The sequence below is a fragment of the Notechis scutatus genome, chromosome 2 (genome assembly GCF_049901735.1).
Source record: "Notechis scutatus isolate UNSWTSFEM ecotype Mainland chromosome 2, rNotScu1.2, whole genome shotgun sequence".
In the NCBI taxonomy this organism is placed as follows: Eukaryota; Metazoa; Chordata; class Lepidosauria; order Squamata; family Elapidae; genus Notechis; species Notechis scutatus.
The window spans coordinates 134,772,817-134,788,320 of NC_142010.1; the positions used below are offsets into that span (position 1 = coordinate 134,772,817).

Genomic DNA, 15,504 nt, shown 5'->3' on the forward strand with positions numbered 1-15,504 from the left:
CCATCTTGTTCTGATATTGCATTGACTCTGCTTGATCTTCCTCCTATATATGCAGCTACTATCTTCCTCCATGTGTGTTGCTGCTTTCAATGAGTTCAGTAGCTCAGCTGAATTTATTGGCTGGAAAAGCCAGCAGCCCAGGTCCAAGGTAGGTACATAGGATGTACCTAGGCATAGGGGTGGGATTCTACCAGTTCGCACCTATTCGCTAGAACCGGTTGTTAACATTCTAAGCAGTTTGGAGAACCGGTTGTTAGAAGAAATTACTGGCCTAATCCTGTAAGGAAGGCAGGAAGGAAACATTCTGGTGTTGCTTACAGAAACTGTGTCTCCGTTAACCCTTATTACATTCTTGGCAGGACTAGACTTCCTATCTCTGGAACTTCTCTGGAGTTTATTTTCCCTCCTTTGCTGGTACTTTGCTTGTGTGGAGTGACCATTCAAAGTTACAATGGCACTGAAAAAAGTGACTTATGACAATTTTCATACTTACAACTGTTGCAGCATCCCCATAGTCATGAGAGGCCAAGTGAGGAGATGCGTGCCTCGATGTGAGTGATGTTGAGTTGGCCACGCCCAGCCAGTCACATGACCACCAAGCCATGCCCACCAACTAAGCCACGCCCACAGAACCGGTTGTTAAAAAATTTGAATCCCACCACTGCCTAGGCACCACACGATGGATTGAGCTCTCATCCTCGCTCCAGCTCCTGCCAACCTAGCAGTTCGAAAGCATGCAAATGTGAGTAGATAAATAGGTACCAGCAGCATTCGGTGGGAAGGTAACAGCATGCTGTGATATCATGCTGGCAACTTGACTACAGAATGTCATTGGACAGCGCTGGGTCAATGGCCTTGAAAGAGAAATGAGCACCATCTCTTATACAGGCATGATATTCCTCAGAAAAAAAAGAGCCAAAATGCAGCACCATCCCTTATAGTCAGCAACAACTAGCAGAGTAAAACCGCCCCCCACCGCCGCCCCGGCCCCCCGCCCCGGCCCTCCCCCCCCCCCCCCCCCCCCCCCCCCATTCAAACGAATTCGATTTTAATCGGAAAAATATCACCTGCTTATGTCACCAACTACGCTCAGGGACTCCTTTACCTTTTTACCTTTCAATGGGCTCCAATCTAGCCTGCTGGGCAAAAGTCTGACAGAAAGACAATCCATTACAATTATCTATACGGATTTTTCCCTCTGCCTTTCCCTCTACTCACATTTGCATGCTTTCGAACTGCTAGGTTGGTAGAAGCTGGAGCGAGGATGGGAACTCAACCCATCGTTTGGTGCTCAGGTACATCCTATGCACCTATCTTGAATCTGGGCTGCCAGCTTCTACTGCAGACAAACCCAGGTGAGCCACTGAACCCCCATTGAAAGACGACCACAAAGAAAATAAAGATACTTATTTCCTATGAATATGCGCAATTTATAAAGGTTATGTTTTAGTCTTAATCTAAGATGGGTATCACGTATTTTCAAGCATAGCAAATAATAAATTGTTAGGTGTCCTTTTATAAAGACAAAACTAGGAACAAATGTATCTGTATGTTTAATTAAATCTTTGTCATACCAAGATTTTGGTTGTCATTTAGAGTCTTCACATCAAACATTAAATGTGCCAGCCTATTCATTTTATAACTCATGTTAATATCTGAATTGTTTTGATAACACCAGTTCTGTTAATATAGCAACATTAAAAATTATTATTTTGTAATAATAAACATAAAATAAAAATTAAATCATAAGGTCTCTTTAATATAACCTGTCTACAAATATTATAGATTAACTGTTTTGAAATCATTCCAGTGAACTGTCTCTGATTTCTGCTGACTTCATAGATTTCTTAGCAACAATGTGAAAATAGCTTGCCACTGCTTTCTTCTAGGCTGTATATACCCCAAGTAAGTCTTGCATCCAAGTGGCCTGTGCACAGTTTCAACAGTTAACATTTGGGCTGCAGAATATTTTATGGGACAATAAAAACTTATGCAGGTTAACATATCAAGCCCATGAATGACCTTGCAGAAGATCTCCGCCTTCACTCTGAACCCTTCCTTCTTTCCCTTCTTCATTTTAGGTCAGCACAGAGGGGAATGCTGGACAGGCTCTGGGGATGGAGCTGTTTTCCACTTTCCAGCTAGCTCTCACCATTTTTGCTGTAGAAGATCACCGGAGGCATGAACTAGGGGAGCCTGCTGGGATCTTGGCTATTGGTTTCTCTGTGATAGCAGGAGCTCTGGCTGCGGTAAGAGCCCAGACAAATAAGCGCTCCAAAGTGCACCCAATTTCCTGATACCAGAGCTTCAGATTCCCCCAAATATGTTTCAAGTAGCAAATTTTAATTAAGGTTGATTTTGATTAAGGTTAATTAAGTTAGATACTTGTGTTTGGCTGGTGATCTTTAATCGTGGTCTAAAGCAGGGGTGTCAAAGACCGGATCCGGTCTGTGAGGTGTTTAGATCTGGCCCACAGTGTTTAGATCTGGCTCCATTTTCACTGGCAGAGGGCTGCAGGAGGCCATTGCAGCCAAAAGTGGAGCCCAGGAGGGCTGCTGCGCGCCCCCCTGAGCTCCGTTTTTGCTGGCAGAATGCTAGCAGAACAAACTACTAACTAAAGTGGATCCCCCCAGCCCTGCCCAGGCCACCACAGGTGCCCCCGACATGAGTGGCGTCAAGCTGGACACCCTCCCTCCATCCCCGTCAAGGTCTGATACAGCCCTCAAAGAAATCAAGTCCGACACTCCTGGTCTAACGTGTCACTTTTGTTCAGTGAAGTTCATCCTCTGTAAATGGATCCCACTGTAAAAATGCAGTTACAGCTTTTATCCACAGTTTTTTTCTTTTTTGCTGTCCACAGACAGTAACAAAACTAGAATGATTCTTAAACAGAAACTCCTGGAAGGCAAAGTAACCAAATGAATTGAACCTACACCTGCAGGTATTAGGTTGTTGAGCGTTTTAGTATTTTGCATCTGCAGCCTACCAAATACAGTATCTTGCCACCTTGAAAATGCCTATCATGGAGCTTTTTCTCAGGCTTAATTTAACTTACTTTTATCTGCGCAGCTGGAAGGCAGCTTTAATAGGAACCCCTACCAGGAGCACATCTGCCCTTCATGGCTGGTCAAACCATTTGAGCATGCCTTGCTATATTGTAAATTTTATAGAGATCTAAACAGTAAACCTATTTTTGCCCATTAAACTACCCAGGGACAGGCAGCCTCCTGCTACTTGTACGGTTGTAAACTTTTGCATAGCAGCTTTGTGCAGCAACAGATAATGAACAGTCAGTGGCAAAACTGTAATCCATCTCTCTCAGCAACTGTGGCATATAATTCCCTGTTGCTTTTTACATTCCTACGTGTTACACTGCGTGCTGCTTTATTTTCTGGATATTTTAGGAAGCTATCTTAAGAGGCTGGCCTTTAACTGTAATAATAAAAAAAATATGTTCATCTCCCACAGTGTTAGGCTATGTTAACCTGTTGAGATAGTCCAGACAGGAAGAGTAACCAGAAGTACTAACTCTTTCTTTATTGTAAGGTTACACTAACAAAATTTTGCAAGACTGAAAGTATCCCCTCTCTGTGCTGTATTAGCATACTCCAAACCCTCGCAACCGATTGGTCCAGACGGACAGCGACCTGATTGGTCGAAACCCCGGCCGTGATTGGAGCGCTAAGAATCTGCCACGATTGGCTGTGCCGATCGCGGGAGATTCAAAGCACTGCCATTGGCCGCCGAGCTGCGAGCCAGCCCTATATGAAGGCTGCCGCGGCTTGTATTCCCCAGACTGTTCCTATTCTAAATAAAGAGCTGAACTCACTAGAATGGTCTCGCGTCTCACTCGAACCGATCCACCTCAGATCTAACACTGGCGACGAGGGTGGGATTGTGAGACAGACCACCCAGCACGTGGCGAGGCGGCACACAGCAGCAAGCAGCATGGCCGGCATCAACTCACCACCCGCACCCTTCAATCCCGCTACCGAGGACTGGGAATCCTATACTGATAGGTTCCAGATGTTCCTCGAGAGTAGCAATCTTAAAGATGCCAATGGCCACAAGAAACGGGTCGATTCCTCACACACTGCGGGCCGGCAGTGTTTAAAATGGCCAAAACCTTGGCCAAGCCAGAGGACGTCAAGACCATGGAGTGGGCCGACCTCGAGCCCCTGCTACGAAGCCACTATGCCCCGTCGTGCCCATCCTCATCCGGCGGCACGATTTCTACAGGCGGGGCCAGCGCGAGGGCGAGGGCTTGGCGACTTCATAGCGGCACTACGAGATTTGGGTGGCCTGTGCGAGTTCACCGACCTGGACGAGGCCCTGCGAGACCGCGTCGTCCTGGGACTCGAGACCCCATTCTCCAGAGCCGCATCATGGCAAGGCGACATCTCCCTCGCTGATGCACTCACAGAGGTAGCCGCGGCTGAAGCGGCCAAGAAATCGGCGGCTCGGATGCGGAAATCGAGCATCATGCCACGAGCAGCGACCGGCGAGACGACACCGAACCCAAAGGCAACCCGAGATCGACCACGGGACACAACCACGCACCACGGTGACATTGACTCCTTCTCAGAAACCGAGGACGAGGAGGAGGAAATCCACCGCCTGCAAGCAGCACGAGGGCGATGGGAACCCCGAGATCGTAAATCGAGGTTCCAGTGCGCCGGCTGCGGAGGCGATCACCCGCTCGGACTGCCGGTTCTCGATGCCGTTTGCCGACAGTGCGAAACGGGGCACATCGCCAAGGTGTGCAGGAATAAAAACACTACAGCCCGCGGCGATGAGATGGCAGCCCTCGGAGGCAAGAGAACACCCCACCAGATACCAAGACCGCCAGACGGAGAGCCGCTGGAGCCAAGAGGTCGGAACAGGCGGCTCAACGAGGCAAGACAACGGGAGGAAACACACCAGACTGTCGTCACGTCGGCCATTCCTCCACAAGCGACGCCAGAAAGGTATACGTGACGGTGGGGATAGAAGACCAGCCATGCGACATGGAGGTGGACTCCGGGTCCTTCCTCTCCATGGTCTCATGGCACACCATCAAGCGCCTGGTTCCCTCCATCCGCCGCAAGGAATTAGAAGACCAAACACTAACCCTCAAAGACTACCAGGGAAACCGCATCCCTGTAGTTGGCAGAGGCCATTTTAAAGTCACCTTCAAGAACCACACCGAAGTGCTACCCCTGACCATCGCCGACCGGGATTGGCCGAGCCTGTTGGGATTACAGTGGTTCGCACCCCTAGGCATTGAAGTAACCAGAATCCTCCGCACCACAGAGTCGGACTGGGAAGCGGCGCTCATGGAGGACTTCCGGGAAGTTTTTGACGACAGCCTAGGCAAGTACCAGGGGTCCGCTATCTCTTTTAATATAGACCCGAGCATCGCACCAATCCGCCTCAAGCCCAGACGAGTGCCATTTGCACTCAAGCCCAAGATCGATGAGCAGCTAGATAAGCTCATCGCGCAAGGGGTACTGGAGCCAATCGATCATGCCAGGTGGGAGACCCCCATAGTCACCCTCATCAAGCCAGATGGGTCCGTGAGAATTTGTGGGGATTATAAGGCCACCCTAAACCACGCGCTCCAGCAAAGCGCATATCCCATCCCAGTAGTGCAGCACCTTCTGCACTCACTGGGGGAGGCCGGATCTTTGCAAAACTCGACCTGGCACAAGCCTACCAACAACTGCCGGTCGACGCCGCAACCGCCGAAGCCCAGACCATCGTAACGCACCGGGGCTTTCCTTGCAACCGGCTCCAGTTCGAGTCAGCGTGGCACCCGGGCTCTTCCAAAGCCTCATGGAAAGACTCCTCCAGGGCATAGAGGGGTGGTGCCCTACTTGACGACGCCTTGGTGGCCGCAAAACGAAAAGCAACTAGAAGCGCGGTTGAGGGAGGTACTGAAGAAATTCAGAGACTCGGGACTCAAAGTAAAGAAAGGGAAGTGCCAGCTACGGGCTGAGAGGGTCGAGTTCCTAGGGTACCTCCTAGACAAACAAGGGATCCACCCCACAGAAAAGAAACCGAGAGCCATAAGGGAAGCGCCACGACCCAAAAACAAAACGGAACTGCAGGCCTTCTTGGGACTGTTAAACTTTACAATGGCTTCCTACCTCAAAAGGCGACCATGGCGGAACTGTTGCATAGGCTGTTAGATAAAACAGCCACCTGGACCTGGGAGCACGGGAGGAGAGCGCCTTCAACAACACAAAGAACCTGCTAACATCTGACGCGGTACTAATCCAGTACAGCGAGACCCTGCCATTAACGGTAACGTGCGACGATCGCCTTTTGGGATCGGCGCCATCCTCAGCCACCAGCTACCAGATGGGAGGGAAGCACCCATCGCTTTCTCATCAAGGACACTTTCAAAACCGGAGCGGAACTACAGCCAGCTCGACAAAGAGGCCCTAGCAGTCGTCGCAGGCGTCAAGAAATTCCACGAATACCTTTACGGTAGGACTTTTACAATCATCACGGACCACAAGCTGCTGCTAGGGATCCTGGCAGGAAATAAGGCCACACCGAACATTCTATCACCAAGAATGACAAGGTGGTCTGAATTCCTGTCAGCATACAATTACCAGCTGGTTCACCGACCCAGAAAGGACATCGCCCACGCAGACGCCTGAGCCGCTCACCCCTGCCCGACCTAGAAGACGACCCGGCACCCACGACAAAGGTACTTCAAATAGAGACAATACCCAACCCACTAGTGACCGCGCCAGACATTGCCAGAGAAACAAATAAAGACAAGCGGCTGGCGCGAGTCCTAAGCTGGGTTGGAAAAGGATGGCCGGAAGGGGACAGGGATGAACTATTCAGACCCTTCAGAAACAGACAAACTGAACTCTTTACCGAGAAGGGCTGTATACTTTGGGGGACAGAGTGGTAATCCCGGAAACATTGCAAGAAAGGGTATTGGGGATGCTGCATGAGGGGCACCCAGGGATGGTTAAGATGAAAAGCCTGGCCAGAAGCTATGCATGGTGGCCAGGCATGGACAAACAGATCGAAACCTGGGTAGCCAAATGCAAGCAATGCCAAGAATCCAGACCCAGTCCTCCCGCCGCCCCAATACATGAGTGGGAAACACCAAGAGGACCGTGGTCTCGGATTCACATAGACTTCGCAGGACCAACCAAGGGGCACATGCACCTCATCACAGTAGATGCTTACTCCAACTGGCTGGAGGTAAGCACCATGAAATCAACCACAACGGAGGCGGTAATAAGGAAACTGGGCAAACTCTTTGCCACACACGGCCTGCCAGATATAATAGTGTCGGACAACGGGCCCCAGTTCACCGCGCTAGCGTTTGAACAATTTCTGGCAGGCCAGGGCATACGCCATGCATTAACCGCGCTGGCAAATCCGAGATAAAATCAATAAAATGCTCCTCATCCAACATATTACACCTAGCGCAACCACAAATAGAAGCCCGGCAGAACTAATGATGGGCAGAAAACTACGATCAACACTAGATAGAATGCACCCCACATACACCCCTGACAAACCCCCGGGTTCCTCCAGCAAGCACAGAAAATTCAACATAGGTGATGCCGTATACGCAAAAAAACTGTCAGGGGAACCACTCTGGATACCAGCAACGATCACCCAAATAACCAGCCCCGTATCATACCGACTAGAAACAAGCGACGGGAAAAGCTGGAAACGGCACATTAACCAACTGAGGTCCAGAATAGCCAACAACCATACACCCGAGCAAGAAACTAGAAGGGGGGACAGCAAGCATTAAAGAAAGAGGGACCCCCTAGCGCAAGCTGAACAACCCCCACCGGAACAAATAACCTGCAAATAAACCGGTCCTACTCACCAGTAAACACAGGATCAACAGAACAGGCAACCCCGAATCGTCACCGGGAAGGAACAGCCAGGCCAGTTCAACCAGCCCGGAAAGATCCGGCAGGAACAACAGAGACGGCAGCTCAACCAGCCCGGATAGACCGGGAGGGAGCTACCAAGAAAGGCCCAGCCCTACCTTCCAGGCGGTTCCATCCCTGAGAACCGGAGCGACAGAGAAGGCCTCCGAACCGGTCAACAACCAAACGGGAACTGAGCCGCGCAGGTCAACTAGACAGGTACGAAGCCCCGCCTACCAGCGCGACTACGTCACGATGCACCGACAGACGAAACCAAGAGGGGAGGGTGTGCTGTATTAGCATACTCCAAACCCTCGCAACTGATTGGTCCAGACGGACAGCAACCTGATTGGTCGAAACCCGGCCGTGATTGGAGCGCTTAAGAATCTGCCGCGATTGGCTGTGCCGATCACGGAGATTCAAAGCGCTGCCATTGGCCGCCGAGCCGCGAGCCAGCCCTATATGAAGGGCTGCCGCGGCTTGTATTCTTTAGACTGTTCCTATTCTAAATAAAGAGCTGAACTCACTAGAATGGTCTCACGTCTCACTCGAACCGATCCACCTCAGATCTAACACTCTCCTTAAAAAAAAAAAAAAACTTTACATGATAGTTATCCAGTCTGTGGCTCTTCCTCCTGTCTCCCAAGGCCATTCCCACAGACCATTACAAGCTAGAACCAGGAAAATTCCAATTCAAGTTCACTTTGGTCATCAAAGCTCCTTTAGGCCAGTCTCCCTCTTTCTCCCTCCCCCCCCTCCCTGCCTGCCTCCCTCTCTCTCTGGTAGGAAAAAACAGGAGGAAGGAGTGCAGAGTATATCCAAGAGAGAGCTCTTGGAGCTAACAGCCCCAGCAAAAACTACAATAATTCATTGTGAGGGATGTCCCTGCAAAGGGGAAACTGATGTGATGAATTACAGTGAAGTGGCCATTTCTCAGGAAGGAGGAAGCACAGTCCAAGGACTGGGGCAAGACAAAAGACAGCCCAGCCCAGAGCTGGAGAGGAGATAAAGGAAGAGAGTCAAGACAGCCACTTACTAGAATCTCCCAGGGTATCTCCATCAGGTGAGAATAGTAAAGGTTACTCTGGCAAGATTCTGCATATTGTGTGTAAGCAAATAAAGAACTGAACTGTGGCTGGATTGCTCTGTGTCGTTCGTTGACAGAGCCCGACATTTCAACAGGTGGAATATCACAAATTGGGGAAAAATGCCTGCATAAAATTTGAGGGTTTTATCTCTCTCTCTCTCTCTCTCTCTCCCTCCCTCCCTCCCTCCCTCCCCTCTCTCTACATATTACATCAAGATTGTGTGGTAGTTTGGAGCCTGTATGCCACACCTGGTCCTGGTGTGAGGTTTCCAAATATAGTTGGCATCAGCAAAGAAATGGATTTCCTCAGGGCAAAACCTAATGTTTAAATTTCATTACATATTAATTGAAAAATGCCATTAATACAATTATTACCTATGTATTTAATAAATTCCTTCCCCCTATTAAAAATTACAATGCGTCATACAGTCAGTTCTAAAAGGTAGAGTAAATGAAGAAATACTATAGCTCTCGCCTTGGCCTCATTGTAATCTTCGTCATGGTTCCTTCCTCTCTCTGACAAGGTCATCCTCTTTACTGGTGTGTGGATCCTTTTGGATTATTGGTTTTGTTGTTATTGTTATTTTATTCCACCTCTCTTGCACATAACAAGGCAGAGAACATACCAAATATTCTTACCTATTTTCTCCAGAACAACCTGTGAGAAGGATTAGCCTGAGAGTGACTGGCCTAAAGTCACCCAGCTGGCTTTCATGTCAAAGGTGGAATTAGAACTCTTAGTCTTCTGTTTCCTAGGCTAGCATCTTCACCACTACCCCAAACTGGTTCCGTCCAAGAATTTCAGAGACATAAATAAATAGCCCTGAAGCTCAGCCAATGCACCAGCAACAGCTAGAAAGACGACCTTTTAAAAAAATAAAAATAAACAGGAAAAACTTCATAGAACAATCTGCCAAGGGAGGAATTGAAACACCATTGCAACTTGTACCAAACTTATATTTCCTAGGGTACCTTCTCTGGAGGCAGTATGAATCCAGCCCGATCTTTGGGTCCAGCTGTCATCACAGGATTCTGGGAACATCACTGGGTGAGTAGTTACTGCAATGGAGGTGAACGGCTTAGTCCTATGGAGAGGAATAGCCTGAGATTTTCCATCCCTTGGGTACCCTGGAGGGAGGGGGTCAATTTTAGTAGTTGTCTCTGGATTGCCTACCCAAGAGAAACTCTCCTTTTTCCTGTCAGAGAACTTTCTGGAAGTTTCTATTTAGGATGACCTTGAATGGATGATTATATTCAGCATTTAAATCTGTAACTTGGAACATTTTAAGTATTTTTCTGCTGCTATATTGAATTTTCAAGGTATTAATATAAGCTACCCAGAACTTGCTGGAGAATAGAAACACATATTTCCATTTTTTAAAATAGTATTTAGGTTTACCTTAGACTCCCATCTTTACTGGCTTCAGCCAATGTTAGGTATTTGTTTCCCTGCTTTTCTCCCTATTAGTCATCCCTTACGTTTACCAGTATGTTGCTTGAGCCTTGCTACAACCATGTTCTTGCCAATCTGTTGAATCTTATATGACCTTCCCCCATCCTTCCAAGAGCTGATATATACTGCTTCAAAAACTACATCATGGCTCTCACAGGATCTCTCCTATTCGCTTTCCAGGTGTATTGGCTCGGCCCTATTCTGGGTGCTGTTCTGGCTGGAGTATCCTATGAATTCTTCTTTGCTGACAGTGCTTCACGGGAAAAGCTTGTTGCCTGCCTGACCTGTCGCGACATTGAGATTGTGGAGGCAGCCAGCATGTCTCGGTCTTCACTCTCTGCTGCTGTTCAGGCTAAATCACCTGACAAGGAAGAACATGGCACTGAGTAGAAAGCAACAGCAATTCCCCATCTCTTTGTCTTCTTGTAAAGCCTCTGTTCAGCTTCCTTCCACTGTATGCAGCTTCATATATATTTATATGTGTACTGGCATTAAGTGTTTTGAGGCTCTTAAAGCACAGTGCTGCCATCATGACCCTGCCAGAATTCTGATTCTGTTCACAGTTTACAACATAAATAGAATCAAATAGAGTAATCTGAGGAAGGAGAGAAGCCAGGATTCCTAGATTCTCATTGTTTTTAGATAAGACCTAGTGTGTGATGCTCATCAGCTTCAATATACTTGGTGACTCCTCCTTAGCCACCATCAGTCTCCATACCCACCTGACTGATTTTAGATACACTTAATTTAAAACACATGTAAATGGAAAGCTCATGTAAATCCCATAAAGATCTCAGAAGTATTCTTAGAGACTAAAAATGGTTGCCACATAAAAGCCCAGTGCTTCATTTAGAAGTATGTTTGCCTGCCAAGGAAAAGAGATACAAGTAAGGTCCAGTAGCAGGGAATCCCGATTTGGAGCTCAGTAACAATTCTATTGTCCAGTTGTTGAGTATTTTGTTTTTGATCACTCCTATGATAGCAGAGGTTTTATGGGGGTGCTCATGAAATGCCCTAGAAATGAGTAGACCTATGTGACATTGACCCCCCCAAAATTGCTGATCCCATGATCTAATGAGATAGATCTAAGAAAAAAATGGTTGTTCCCATTGCTGTTCTAAGGACAGATGTAACCATCTGTGAGAGAAAGGACTGGAAACGAAGCCTCCTGCCTTCTGTTCCAAACTCTGCTTTTTATTTTATTGCACGGCCATGGACAAAAGCTTTTCTCCAGATCTGTGTCCCATCTGTATTATAATACTGTATGGTGCTATAGTGTGTACTGCTGTATCTATGGGCAATCAAAAGTAGATTGCCAAGACCCAACCGTGCTTTTTCACGAGGCAATTGGACTTTCTTGTTTTTTCTTTTGAATATGTTTCATTTCTCATCGGATGAGAAGCGAAACATCTTCAAACGAAAAAAACAAGCAAGTCCAGTTGCCTCCTGAAAAAGCACCTTTGGGACAACCATGACCTGCATGACTGAGAATCTCTATAGATTTTAGATTGTCAAGAATTTCTAATTTCCAATTGCTTGACAACCAGCCATAATATTATTCCTTTGCTCCTAAATTAGATTGTGGATATTCAGTATTCAAGACCAGTGCCTAGGTTCCAAATTCTTCCCTTCAGAATGTTATGTGAAGTTTTTTTTGTTCCAAAATTCGACTTAGTGGAACCAAAGTTCTAGTAAAAGCCAGCATAGATTCTGGAAGCCTGAGAACCCTCATGAGCAAACATTTCAGGGAAATCAGTGTGTTTCTCTTTGCCACATGGATGGAGTTTGACAAGAGGCCTAAGCCAACACACTCACACCCACCCCTGGACCTGATGTGCAATAAAATACGAGGCTGTGATTGAGCATGCATATGCTGATTCTCCTCTCCTGTGTCCTTCAAACATGCTGGCCCTGGTCAAATGCTGAGCCCAGCATATTCCATTGTCCTTGCTTCTTTCCAACTTGGCAGTTTTTCCTCAACTTGCCCAGTCCAAAGCAGGCGGATAAATCCCCTAGAGCAGAAAGAGAATTAGAGTCTGTTGAACAGTTCTGATTAAATAGCTGCTTCAAAATGCTACGGTGACAAATATTCCAGAGAGGCCTCTTTTGAAGCACAGAGGGCCCTGTTGGTTTTATCCTCATTCCCTTCACTGAGAAATTAACCCATAAGACCCCACCTCCACAGATATATTTCTACCTCGGTTGTTCTCTCAGTTTAGCTTTATTTACTTATTTATTCATTTATTTTTATAACTGGCCTCAATCCCAGTGGATTCTGAGCAGGGTATAACAAGGTCAAGAGGAATAATAAAAACCAATAATAAACTATCTGAAAACTAAATATCATAGAAATGCATAAAACTACACTAATGATCTAAGGGTGAATATAACATGGATTAGAATTATTTTAGCTTGTTTAAGTAGGGCTGGAGTCATCTGGGCTTCCAGGAAAAGAGTATTCCATAAAATGGAAGTCATCCCTTTGAAGGCCTGTTGCCTGGTTCATACTCTGTGTACCTTGGGAGGAGAAAGGGCCTGCAACAGAATCTCTTCAGATGGGCAGAAGAAATTCTGCCAAGGTGTTTCCTGGTACATCCTGGCGTTTCCTCTTAAGATTTTTTATTATACAATTACCTTTCCGCATTCAGAAATGTTAACAGGGATCCAGACAATATTTTTCTTATCTGTAACTTTTGTGGGTTGAAGGCTACCTTTGGCAGGGTTTCTATGTTGGGTTTTTTTCTTCTTTTCCACTGAAAAACCATAGATAATACCACTTTGGGGTTGCAGAAGAGACATTCAGCCAAGGGACAGAGATTCATGTAGCCTGCTTACCTTGCTTTATGGTAGAAGATGGCATTTTTTAAAAAATAAATGAGAGCTGTTTATATGCAACATATTTTGTTGGTAGGGATTATTGGTGATATGGTAGGAGTTGAAGTTCAATTACATCAACAGAGCAGTAAGTTTGGGAAGGCTGAAATACAGTAGAGCATTGTCAACAGTTCCTTATGGTTGCTTATTCCAACGGCATCAGCTAGTAGGGTAGCATTAGCAGCAACTGCCTACAACTAAAGTAAGCCTTAGTCACCAAACTAATACTCAGGAACCATAATTATATCTTGGCCATTAGGACCATCATATCTTGACTGTTGGGAGTGATATTCTATCAATCGCATCCCATCCTATTTAGTGAGTACCAGTTTATTTTGTTTTATTTTTAATCATAACAATATTTACAGCTAATAGCTATCATCCTCCTTGTTCAATAATGCTATCCCCCAGCTTGTGAGCTAAATCATTAGATCTCAGTCTAAAAATAGCTATAAGCTCGGGGGAGGGGTAGATAGTAGAGGAGAAATAGTAGTGTATAAATTGGATGGAATTGTGGAAATCCTGAGATAAACTAATGTGGTTTGTACTGATAGCTCCTGCCACCTTACATCAACTCACTGTGATGACCAACATTATGGGAATTTTATTCCAACCAAATTGTGCAGCCAGTTGTGTAATCCTGCATTAAAGATGCTATAGAATAGATTCTGGGATTAATAATGAGTGAATTGTTTCAAAAGAAAAAAATATCATAAGAAGACAGTTGGGGGAGAAATAGTGTACAGCAAGCACAAGAATATCATACAACATCAGACGTACTTCCAGTTTTCAGTGCCAGTAAAAACAATGTCACAAAGAGTTTTGTCAGAGAGAGGGGCTTTTCAAACCTGTAGCTAACCCTAGGCAAAATATCAGAAACAAAAGCATTCAGAGCCTGAGCTGATTTTAATCAATCAACATGATAGGTCTACCTACCCAATCTTCTAGGAGAAAAATGTCCAACAATATAAAGAAAAATTATTTGGTTCAGAGGTACAAAACAATGTATTGGTATTTTTTTTTTAACCTGCTAATGACATATTGACCATTCTGTGCTCAAAACTAAGCTGGAAATAGTGGAACAGCTCTTACCTCATTGTATCCTATGAAGGAATCCAGGAGGAAAGAGGAAAAAATACTGAAAATGTAAAATCATACAACAACTGACATGCCTTCAGTTTCCAGTCTTGTCAGAAACAATTTCACAAAGAATCTTAAGAAACACTGGATCTTTTCCTACTCACACCTAACTTTAGCGTAAACTTGCCCCTGACAACAATTATTTTTCTGCAGAGTCCCAGTGATGTCTTCATCTTGCCTCCAGCCCATGAGCGAGATAGCCTTAACTCTTTCTTAATGCAGCATTTCTCTTCCCCTACTCCCCATTTATTCAAGAACAGTCACAAGGTATGCAAAATCTATTTTTTATTTATTAGATTTTTATTCCACCTTTATTGTTTTTCTAAATAACTCAAGGTGGTGAAGATTCCTAATACTCCTTCCTCCTATTTTCCCTACAACAGCAGCCCTCTGAGGTGAGTTGGGAACTGAGAGAGTGACTGGCTCAAAGTTACCCAGCCAGCTTTCATTCCTAGGGCAGGACTAGAAGTCACAGTCTCCTTGATTTATCTAACCATTTAACCCAAAACTGGTTCTCAATCAGGCTGTTAGGTATGATGTTGGAAGTAAATCTGGTGTAGCAGAGTACTGACACGAACATCTCCATGCTTCTGTTTCTGTGGTGTTTTCCTTATTTTCTGGAACCTTAAGGAAACCTTATCAACTTAAATCTTGATGCCCCAGAATGCATCCTTACTGGGCATCCAGAATAGGACCTTCCCATGTTGCTAGCTATACAATTTTACTGCATAATGCTGTATAGGCAGGGATTTGGTTTCCCCACTGGCCAAAATCTGAAGGTCATCAACCCTTAATCACTGTATAGGATATATGCTAGGGCAAGGATTGTAAGGTCCCAGCACTCTGCCCATTTCTTTGTTTTTCCAAACGATTGTTGAACTATTGGCCTAATGACCACTAGTTGACCATGAAGAATTGTCTCTCTTGACTGCAACATAACCATCCTCCATTAATAATTTGTGCTGTTCAGCTGCAGCCACTGACATAATGTTCCTAAGAACTGGGTATATGTAAAAGAAGTTTAAACACTGTGGTGTTCTTTAATACATGCC

At 45.8% G+C, this 15,504-nt stretch overlaps 1 protein-coding gene across 4 annotated transcripts in view; it reads left to right on the forward strand.

Annotated features, from left to right (window-relative positions):
- LOC113420150 (aquaporin-4-like) overlaps positions 1-13,912 on the forward strand; it is a 24,702-nt gene extending 10,790 nt beyond the window's left edge. For all 4 annotated transcript variants that reach the window (XM_087956270.1, XM_087956267.1, XM_087956269.1 and 1 more), the window contains 3 exons: positions 2,082-2,249; positions 9,953-10,033; positions 10,619-13,912. In XM_087956270.1, the coding sequence (XP_087812396.1) occupies positions 2,082-2,249; positions 9,953-10,033; positions 10,619-10,828 (459 nt within the window). In that variant the 3' untranslated portion in view covers positions 10,829-13,912. The remainder of the gene's footprint in view (positions 1-2,081; positions 2,250-9,952; positions 10,034-10,618) is intronic.
- Positions 13,913-15,504: the final 1,592 nt, after the last annotated feature.